This window comes from Molothrus aeneus, chromosome 4 (genome assembly GCF_037042795.1).
Source record: "Molothrus aeneus isolate 106 chromosome 4, BPBGC_Maene_1.0, whole genome shotgun sequence".
Taxonomy (NCBI): domain Eukaryota; kingdom Metazoa; phylum Chordata; class Aves; order Passeriformes; family Icteridae; genus Molothrus; species Molothrus aeneus.
Genome location: NC_089649.1, coordinates 71,027,058 through 71,037,875, shown reverse-complemented (window position 1 = coordinate 71,037,875; position 10,818 = coordinate 71,027,058). Strand labels below are relative to the sequence as shown.

The window sequence follows — 10,818 nt, the reverse complement described above, 5'->3', positions numbered from 1 at the left end:
CCCATTTTCCAACGCTCCTCTGGCTTATCCTGATGGAATGTTTGTCACTACATCCCATTTTCCAGCATTCCTCTGGCTTATCCTGATGGAATGTTTGTCACTAAAATCAGTGAAATTCATCCCATTCTCCAGCATTTCTCTGGCTTATCCTGATGGAATGTTTGTCACTAAAATCAGTGAAATTAGTCCCATTTTCCAGCATTTCTCTGGTTTATCCTGGTTGAATGTTGTCACTGCAAATCACTGACATTTATCCCATTTTCCAGCATTTCTCTGGTTTATCCTGGTTGAATGTTGTCACTGCAAATCACTGACATTCATCCCATTTTCCAGCATTTCTCTGGCTTATCCTGATGGAATGTTTGTCACTAAAATCAGTGAAATTCATCCCATTTTCCAGCATTTCTCTAGCTTACCCTGATGGAATGTTTGTCACTAAAATCAGTGAAATTCATCCCATTTTCCAGCATTTCTCTAGCTTATCCTGATGGAATGTTTGTCACTAAAATCAGTGAAATTCATCCCATTTTCCAGCATTTCTCTGGCTTATCCTGATGGAATGTTTGTCACTAAAATCAGTGAAATTCATCCCCTTTTCCAGCATTTCTCTGGTTTATCCTGGTTGAATGTTGTCACTGCAAATCACTGACATTCATCCCATTTTCCAGCATCCCTCTGGTTTATCCTGGTTGGATGTTGTCACTAAAATCAGTGAAATTCACCCCATTTTCCAACATTCCTCTTTTTTATCCTGATGGAATGTTTGTCACTAAAATCACTGAAATTCATCCCATTTCCCATCATCCCTCTGGTTTATCCTGATGGAATGTTTGTCACTAAAATCAGTGAAATTCACCCCATTTCCCAACATTCCAGGTTTGTCCTGGTTTATCCAGGTTTGTCACTCTCATTTATCCTGGTGAAACTTTGGCCCTGGGAGCTCTGGTTGCTGCAGCCAAGCTCCATCACCTCCATCTCTTCTCCTGCCTCCAAAAGGGAGACAAAACCTCTCTGGGAAGCTCCTGCTGTTCGTGAAGGAAGGGGGAGGTTCAGGTTGGATATTTGGGAAGATTTCTTCATGGAAAGGGTTTTCCAGCCCTGGCACAGCTGCCCAGAGTGAATCCCCATCTCTGGAGGGATTTAGAAGCCATGTGGATGTGGCACTTGGGGACGTGGGGGGTGGCCTTGGCAGTGCTGGGGGAATGGTTGGCCTGGATGATCTTGGAGAGCTTTTCCAGCCTCAAAGATTCCATGATCTCCATGGCTGAGCCCCCCTGGCAGCCCCAGCCCCTTTGCTGGTGTGGACAAGAGCTGGGGCCGTGTTTTGGCTGAGCAAGGGGGCAGATTTGAGGCTGCTGCCCCATTCCCAACCCCTTTGGGATTTCCCTCATTCCCAAGGGATGGGGATGTCACTCTGAGCCTCTGGGGGCTCTTGGGGAGCAGGAGCATCCTCTGGGGAAGAGCAGGGACGTGGCAGAGCAAATCCATGCTGGACACACAGAGCAGGGACCCTGGGGCTGCTGTTGGAGGATTTGGGGTCACACTCTGAGCACCCCAAGGTCTCATCTGGGGGCAGGGATTGGGATGGGGATGGGGGCCCAGCAGTACCCAGGGTACCAGGGAGCATCACAGCCCAGCAGGGCTGGCTCTGCCCACCCCTGGCATCCTTAATCCCATCACTCACCCCAGGTGACCCCAATATTTTCCTCCCAAAGCCCCTTTTTTGTGTTTCCCACCCCTTTCCCCCTCCCCTTTCCCACCTCATCCCGCCCTTGATTCCCGTAAGTGATTCCGCGGCTGCGGAGCCTCTGCAACTCGGAAAAAACATTTTATTAACCTTCCTTGACTTTAAAGAGCATAATTACATTTTAATCTCATATTCCTGCGTTATCATTCCAGACACAGAGTCATTTGAATGCAGATCGTTCCCGGCTAATGTAATTTTACGATACAGTAATGAAGAGACGGAGCACGAGCCCCTAACACCCAATTTAGAGCTGACATTTGGGGCTCTTTTAAAGAAAAGTTTTCCCAGCCGAGGGCTTTTTGCGTCCTCCTCGGCCCTGCAACGTAAGAGGGTTTGGGCTCCCGCTGTGAAGGGGTGGGTTTGGATGGGGAAATGAGGATGGTGGTGATGATGTCGCTGTTAAATCCCCCACGGGGGTGATTCAGCATCGCGGGGCAAATCTGGGAACTCGCCGCTCCCTCGGTCCCAGCGAGGGCTGAGTCAGGGGCTGTGGCCACCCTCAGCCCCCTCGAGGGGAGGAAATGGCCCTGGTGTCACCCAGCAGAGCCCCAGAGCCTGGGATTGTCACCCCCTGATCCCTGCTCCAAAATCACGGGGCGGGAGCCGGGAGCCCCAGCACCGATGCAGAAAATGCTTCCCTGCGTGCCTCAGTTTCCCCTGGGGTTCAGCCCCTCCAGCATCGCTTCCTGTGGAGCTTTTCAAAGCACTTTGGGACAAACACCAAGGTTTTCCAGGGAGGACTGCAGTGGGATCAACTTCGGGATGCTCAGGCAGAGCAGCCCCTTCCCCACCCAGGGTAACGCCTCTAATTGGGGCTGGGGTGTTTGTCCAGCAGAAAAGGGAGGTTAATGAGGGGGACAAAATGAAATGGCCCTGGTGTCACCCAGCAAAGCCCCAAAGCCCGGGACTGTCACCCCCTGGGTTGATCCGTGCTCTAAAATCACCAGGCAGGAGCTGGGACCCCCAGCACCGATGCATTAAATGCTTCCCTGTGTGCCTCAGTTTCCCCTGGGGGGTGCTCTGGGGTTCAGCCCCCTCCAGCATTGCTTCCTGTGGTACAAACACCAAGGTTTTCCAGGGAGGATTGCAGTGGGATCAACGTTTCCTTTGGCAGAGCAGCCCCTTCCCCACCCAGGGCAGCGCCTCTAATTGGGGCTGGGGTGTTTGGCCAGCAGAAAAGGGAGGTTAATGAGGGGAGAAAATGAGGGAAACTAATGAGGGCAAGGGGAAAAACATGTTCAGCCACCCCAAGTGATTTCCAGACTGATTTTTATGGTTCTCTGCCTCAATTCCCCACCTTATGTGAAGATGAAGATGAAACCGCTCCAGAGGTGGGGCCACAGCTGGCAGCACCCCCACATTGTCCAGCCCCTCCCAGCCTCCCCAGACAGACCCTCCTGACCCCTGTGAGCCAGTCCCAGCATTGTTTGGAGGGGGGGAGAAGCAGAGGGTGGATGCTCACAGGCACCAGATTCCTCTCTGCACATTAATTTCACATTGCTGAGGTTGCCCTGGGTGTAGCTGGAAAAGGGATCTGGGAACAGCAGGAATGTTCATGGCTGGGTGGGGCAGGGGGCTGTGGGTGGTGTTTTTCCTGTGCAGATGTTTCTGAGAGCCCATGGGTGACGTGGATGTGCTGGTGCCAACCCCAGAGGTGCCTTTTCTTTTGGTCTCCCCCTCTCCCAGTGCTTTCCCTGCCCTCTGGTTCCTTGGAGAGGAGGGGGAAGAGGCAGGAGAGCTGTGGGTGGCACTGATGGATCACTCTGGGCACAGAGTCCTGCCCTGCACCCCAGTGCTGCAGCCCAGCCCCTGGCTTTGGGGCGTTTGTGTGCACCCAGGGCTCTCTCCCATCCCCAACACCATCACTGCCCTCCAGTGTCCCCTCCCAGAGCAGCATCAGTCAAAGCAGCATCCCACAGAGCAGCATCCCTCGTCAAAGCAGCATCCCAGAGAGCAGCATCCCTCCCCAGAGCAGCATCCCAAAAATCAGCATTTCTCCCCAAACCAGCATCCCACAGAGCAGCATCCCTCCCCAGAGCAGCATCCTTCCCCAAATCAGCATCCCTCCCCAGAGCAGCATCCTTCCTGGGCCAGCATGCTCCCAACAAACACCATTTCCCAAACCATCACCCCACAGAGCAGCATCCCTTCCCAAACCAGCACCTCTCCCAAAATCTGCCTCCTGCCAAGCCAGCATCAATCCCAAACCAGAATCCTCCAGATAAACAACCTTCTCTAAAGCAGCACCTTCCAAACCCTCATCCCTCCCCAAATTAGCATTGCTCCCAGAGCAGCATCCCTCTGAAACCAGCACCTCTCAAAATCTGCATCCATCCCAAACCAGCATCACCTCCAAACCAGCACCCTTCCCAAAATCTGCATCTTTCCCAAAACCACATCTCCTGAATGAACATCTGTCCCCAAACCCTCATCCCTCCCTAGACTGCATCCCAAAATCCACATCCATCCCAAACCAGCATCACCCCCATACCAAAACCTTCCCAAAATCTGCATCTTTCCCAAACCCACATCTCCTGAATGAACATCTGTCCCCAAATCCACGTCCCTCCCCAGACTGCATCCCAAAATCTGCATCCTTCCCAAACCCACATCTCCTGAATGAACATCTGTCCCCAAATCCACGTCCCTCCCCAGACTGCATCCCAAAATCTGCATCCTTCCCAAAACCACATCTCCTGAATGAACATCTGTCCCCAAATCCACGTCCCTCCCCAGAATGCCTCTTCCAAACCCCCATCCCTCCCCAAACCAGACCTTCTGAAGATCACCTCTCCCTGAACCCTCCCCCAGCCCATCCAGGGCTGGCCCGTGCCCCCTGGAGCAGCCAAGGGTGGGATTCACCAGCCCCGAGTGCTGCTGCTCTGAATCATCTCAGTTACAGATTTGCTTGGATGCAATTTGGGGAAGGAAAAAAAAAAAAAAAAAGGAAAAAAAAAAAAAGAAAAAGAAAAAGAGAGGGATTAAAAAAAAAAAAAAAGGAAAAACAACAAAAAAACCCAACCCACCCCTCTTCTTCCTCCTCCTCCTCCCCTGGGAAGGGGTGATGGCAGCATAAATAGCGGCTCTCTCAGCACGGGGCCAGACGCAGCCGGAGCAGCTTCCCCTGGCACCATGGCCGAGCCTTCGCTGCCCCTCTCCTTCCTCTGCCTCCTCGCCCTGTCCTCCGCCTGCTACATCCAGAACTGCCCCCGGGGCGGGAAGCGGGCGCTGGCGGACACAGCCCTGCGGCAGGTACGGGATGGGAGCCTGGGGACACGCGTGGAGCTCCGGGAGGGACGCGGGGACTCGGGGGTGCTGCCCCCATCACCTCTGGGCACTGCGGGCTGTGCCACCCTGCCGGGAGCAGAGGGGGTTAGGGGTGGCTGGGGACACACCATGGAGCAGTGGCAGGGAACTGACAGCTCCAAGGTGCTGTTGGCCCCTGGAGGCTGATGTCCTTTTGTCAAGCGTGGCCACAGCAGAGAGTCCTGCTGGGCTGGGGGGGAGCAGGACAGGACAGAGCATGGACAGGGGACAGGGAGGTCATGGGGACCTTGGTCATGGGGACAGGGAGGTCATGGGGGCACCCCAAAGCAGGGACACGAGGTCACCATTGCTGGTGGCAGCGTGGCACCTCCAGGAGCTGCTGGGGAGCTGCTTTCTGTACCCAGAGTGGCTCGGGGGGGTCCCTGTCACCTCTGGGCACTGCTGGCTCTGTGTCACCGCTGGCTGTGCCACCCTCTCAGGGGCAGAGGGGTTTTTGGGGTGGCTGGGGACACACGATGGGGCAGTGGTGGAGGAGTGGCAGCTCCAAAGTGCTGCTGGCACCTGGAGACGAGGCTCAGGCTTGGTCACAACAGAGCCTGGCATGGCACAGATGCTGGTCTGGGGGGGAACGGGACAGGACAGAGCATGGAGAGGGGACAGGGAGATCATGGGGACATCCCAAAGCTGGGACACCCCAAAGCAGGGACACGAGGTCACCAGTGCTGGTGGCAGTGTGGCACCTCCAGGAGCTGTAAGAGGAGCTGCTGGGGAGCTGCTTTCCGTCCTTCATCCCTTCCCTCTCCATGCCAGAGGGGTTCCCAACGCGACACACCAGAGCTCAGCAGCACAAAGGGGCTGCCAGACAAGGGCCCCAAGCTCCAGACTCCATCCACAACCTCCACATCTCCATCCACAACCTCATCTTCATCCACAACCTCCACATCTCCATCCACAACCCCCACACATCCATCCACAGCCTCCACAGCTTCCTCCAGCTCCATCCACAACCTCCACACGTTCCTTTAGCTCCATCCACGACCTCCACACATCCATCCAGCTCCATCCACGACCTCCACACGTCCATCCAGTTCCATCCACAACCTCCACACGTTCCTCCAGCTCCATCCACAATCTCCACATCTCCATCCAGCTCCATCCATGACCTCCACACATTCCTCCAGCTCCATCCATGACCTCCACATGTTCCTCCAGCTCCATCCGCAGGGGCGCATCCCCGTGGGGGTTTCCAACACCAGGGGGTGCACGAAGGGTTTGTTTGTGGGGGTCACTGAGGCAGCTCCTCCCCGCAGTGCCTGCCCTGCGGTCCCGGCAACAGAGGGAGCTGCTTCGGGCCCGGCATCTGCTGCGCTGCGGAGCTGGGCTGCTACGTGGGCACGGCAGAGACGCGGCGCTGCGCGCAGGAGGATGCGCTGCCCTCGCCCTGCCAGCCCGAGGGGCAGCCCTGCGGCTCCGGGGGCCGCTGCGCCGCGCCCGGCATCTGCTGCAGCGCCGGTAACCGGGAGCGGGGAGCGCGGGCTGGGAGGGCGCAGGGCTGGGCACGGGCAGAGCTCGGCAGGTGATGCAGAGCTGGAGGGGTGGTTGGGTTTTAGGGAGGGGGAAGTGAGGGGTGGAGGGGAAGGGGTGTTGGGAGGTAATTTGGGGATGGGTGGGTTCAGGATGGGTGTAAGGAAGGAGTTGTTCACTGGGAGGGTGAGGAGCCCTGGCACAGGGTGCCCAGAGCAGCTGGGGCTGCCCCTGGATCCCTGGAACTGCCCAAGGCCAGGTTGGACGGGACTTGGAGCACCCTGGGACAGTGGAAGGTGTCCCTGACATGGCAGGGGGTGGCACTGGATGGGATTTAAGGTCCCTTCCTAAACCATTCCATCACTCTGTGGTTTCAAGCCGTGACTTTTCTCAGTTTTACCCCAATTCCCTCTCTGGGCAGGGTTAGGTGGGATATTGGGAATTAGGAATTGTTCCCTGTGAGGGTGAAAAGCCTGGCACAGGGTGCCCAGAGCAGCTGTGGCTGCCCCTGGATCCCTGGCAGTGCCCAAGGCCAGGCTGGACAGGGCTTGGAGCACCCTGGGATGGTGGAAGGTGTTCCTGCCCATGACACAAGATCTTCTTTGAAGGTCCCTTCCAACCCAAACCATTCTGACTCTAAAGGATTGGGCTCTCAGCCCTTTCCTGACCCACCCTGAGCTTTTCCTGACCAGCACAGCCTCCCTGATGTGCCAGAAACCCCATCCCTGCTCCCTGCTTAACAGGAGACATAAAGCGATGAAGTGACAAAGATTAGGTTTGCCTGGGGGTTCATTAGCAGGGGAAGGAGCTGAACCATCATTTTCGGGGTACAAACTGTGCTGAGCCCCCAGGCTGCCACCAACCCTTCCCCCAGCCGAAAACACCCCTCGGTGATCCCAAATTACCCGTGCCACGGCCACCTTTTGCTTCCCTCGGCAGAGACGTGCACCATGGACAGCGCCTGCCTGGACGAGGGCGGCGAGGGCGCTCAGGAGGCGGCGGAGGAGAAGAACCTGACGCTGCTGGATGGCTCGGCCGGAGATCTGCTCCTCAAGCTCATGCACTTGGCAAACCGGCAGCAGCAGCAGCAGGGCAAGCACCCCCTGCTCTGAGCCAGGGCGTGGGGAGCCCCCCCTTACCCCACAGACCCCCCCAGCTCGGCTCTGTACATACCTGACCCAATAAAAGCCCTCGTGCACTGTGGTGGCCTCGTCCTGGGCACTGGGGGTGGCTCCTGGGGGCTCCAGGGGATGTGGCTGGGGCTCAGGATGGGGGTGCTGGAGGCTCTTCTGTCCCCAGATCCAATCAGGGGATGTGGCTGGGGCTCAGGATGGGGGTGCTCGAGGCTCTTCTGTCCCCAGATCCTCACAGAGTGCAGGTGGTTTGGCTGGGCTGGGTGCAGGATTTGGGCTCTGTCCTTTTAACTCCCAGCCAGAGCTGGAATTTGGGATGTGGCCATGGAGCCCCACCCTGCAGCACCCCCAGCCCCAGGGGACTGGGCACAGCTGGGATGTGTCACTGTCACCTTACCTTGTGGCCAAGCCCCTCTTTGGGGCAGATTCGGGGCCTCGCTGCCTTCAGCAATCAGCACAGCATCTACTAAAAATGATAAAAAGGAAGGAAAAGGAAAAAGCACCCCAAATCCCTCAAGAGCTGAGAGGGATCCTTTTTTTGGGGTGCTTTTCCTTTCCCAAGAAAAAAGCACCCCAAATCCCTCAAGAGCAGAGAGCTTTGGGCTCCCAGCTCCAAACCCCCCCCTCCAGGGCTGGTTTCATCTTTCCCCATCCCCTCTGGACACCCCCAGGGATGATCAGCCCCCATTATCCCGCAGTCACCCCCAGGATTTGGGGTATCCCAACCCTCTCCCGGCTCTCTTACCCTGCAGGGTCCTGGCTCCGAGGTCTCTCCAGGCTGGCACTGGCCAGGGCACAGGGGACAGCTCGTCCTTTATAGTGTCCCTGAGGGAGGTGGCACCTCCCGGGAGGTGGAGCTCCCTGACTCCGGCGGGATCCATCCTGCCCCGGCAGCTCCCCGTGCCCCCAGGGGAGGCAGGATCGATCCAGGACCTGCAGGATTGATCCAGGACCTCCAGGATTGATCCAGGGGATGCAGGATCGATCCAAGACCTCCAGGGTTGATCCAGGGGATGCAGGATCGATCCAGGACCTTCAGGATCGATCCAGGACCAGCAGGATCGATCCAGGACCTCCAGGGTTGATCCAGGGGATGCAGGATCGATTCAGGACCTCCACGGTTGATCCAGGGGATGGAGGATTGATTGATCCAGGACCTGCAGGATCGATCCAGGACCTGCAGGATTGATCCAGGACCTTCAGGATCGATCCAGGGGATGCAGGATCGATCCAGGACCTCCAGGATTGATCCAGGACCTGCAGGATCGATCCAGGACCTCCAGGATTGATCCAGGGGATGCAGGATCGATCCAAGACCTCCAGGGTTGATCCAGGGGATGCAGGATTGATTGATCCAGGACCTGCAGGATCGATCCAGGACCTTCAGGATTGATCCAGGACCTCAAGGATTGATCCAGGACCTCCAGGATCGATCCAGGACCTTCAGGATTGATCCAGGGGATGGAGGATCGATCCAGGACCTGCAGGATCGATCCTTCAGAATTGATCCAGGACCTGCAGGATTGATCCAGGACCTGCTTCCCACAGCCAGCATCTGATCCCAGCCCTAGGGAAGGGGGGCAACCCCAAATCACCCCAAAATCATTGGGAAAGGAGTGACACCAGCGTGGATGGGGACTCCAAGCTGGGGTGAGGGAATTGGGCTTCCAGCCCTGCTCCAGCACTCGGATTTTCCAAGATGCAGGATATGAACCCCCAACATTCCTGCAGCACTGGGAATGAGTGGCTGAGCTGGGAGTGCTCTGTCTGATGAACACCTCAAAATCAGACAAAAATTAAGTCCCCAAAAAGCACCAGGGGCTGATAACTGGGGTTTTCCCCTCCTTTCTACCTGAGACACATCCTGCAGGGGTCTGGGCACCCCTGGAGCAGCCACAGGGGCTCTGGGATGAGAATTCCCTCCCTCCATCCTGTGCTGCAGCCGGAGCTGAGCTGCTGGGACAGCTGAGCCCCATTTCCAAGCCATTTCCAAGGATCCCAGTGCCTGCCTTGTCCCCAGGGACTGGCACTGACCCAGGCTGGGTGACAGGGACCTGGCTGCCCTTGTGCCAGCCTCGCTAAGTGGTGGATTTTGAAGCAAGCCAGAGGGACAGGAAAAGGTCATGGCTGTCCGGCTCTGGGCTGCCTAATTCCCAATTAAGGCAGTGCAGGGTAATGATCTCAGTGGACGCCAAGGTTTGTCCGCAGCAGGGAAATTTATTCAAGCTGGAAGCTCCTAATTGGGATAAGGAAGGCAAGGGGCTGGGGTGAGCAGGACCTTGGGTGGTTGCGTCAGCCTTCGGCCTCATCCTCAGCGCTGCTTCTCAGGGAGGAGGAGGGGGGGCTTTGTCTGCTGGTGATGGGGCTCAGGACACCACCCTGAATCTCTGTGTGCAGCTCCAAGGAGAAGCAGTGGGGGAATTTGGGGTCTCAGGCCTTTGCCTGGGAAGTTTGGTGTTCTCAGGTGGCTTTGGGGCTGTTGGATGAGCATGGGTGGGGATGGGCAGGGGTCACTGTTATCCCAGAGAGGGATGAGCCCAGTGCTGAGCATCCCCCAAAGGCCAGGGCCAACAAGGGCCAACAAGGACATTCCCATGGCTGATCCCAGAGGATATGGGGTTGCTTCCTCCCACCCAAAGGGATTTGAAGCCAAGGGAAGCACACACCCTTCTCACCCCACTCCTGGGTGGACACATCCCACCTGCAGCTGCCTTCCTTCAATCCTTCCCTCTCCAGAGGGGTTCCCAACGGGACACACCAGAGCTCAGCAGCCCAAAGGGGCTGCCAGACAAGGGCCCCGAGTCCCAGACTCCATCCACAACCTCCACATCTCCATCCACAGCCTCCACACATCCATCCAGCTCCATCCACAGCCTCCACACATCCATCCACCTCCATCCACAACCTCCAGACATCCATCCAGCTCCATCCACAACCTCCACACATTCCTCCAGCTCCATCCACAACCTCCACGTGTTCCTCCAGCTCCATCCACAACCTCCACGCGTTCCTCCAGCTCCATCCACAACCTCCACATGCTCATCCAGCTCCATCCACAACCTCCACATGCTCATCCAGCTCCATCCACAACCTCCACACATCCATCCACCTCCATCCACCTCCATCCACAACCTCTACATGTTCATC

At 56.9% G+C, this 10,818-nt stretch overlaps 1 protein-coding gene across 1 annotated transcript; it reads left to right on the top strand.

Moving 5' to 3' along the window:
* Window positions 1-4,836: 4,836 nt before the first annotated feature.
* LOC136555783 (vasotocin-neurophysin VT-like) lies at window positions 4,837-7,741 on the top strand. The gene is made up of 3 exons (XM_066548792.1): window positions 4,837-4,999; window positions 6,325-6,526; window positions 7,478-7,741. Exons 1-3 carry the CDS (start codon window positions 4,880-4,882, stop codon window positions 7,648-7,650), a joined length of 495 nt encoding a protein of 164 aa, XP_066404889.1. The 5' UTR covers window positions 4,837-4,879; the 3' UTR covers window positions 7,651-7,741.
* The last annotated feature ends 3,077 nt before the right edge of the window (window positions 7,742-10,818 follow it).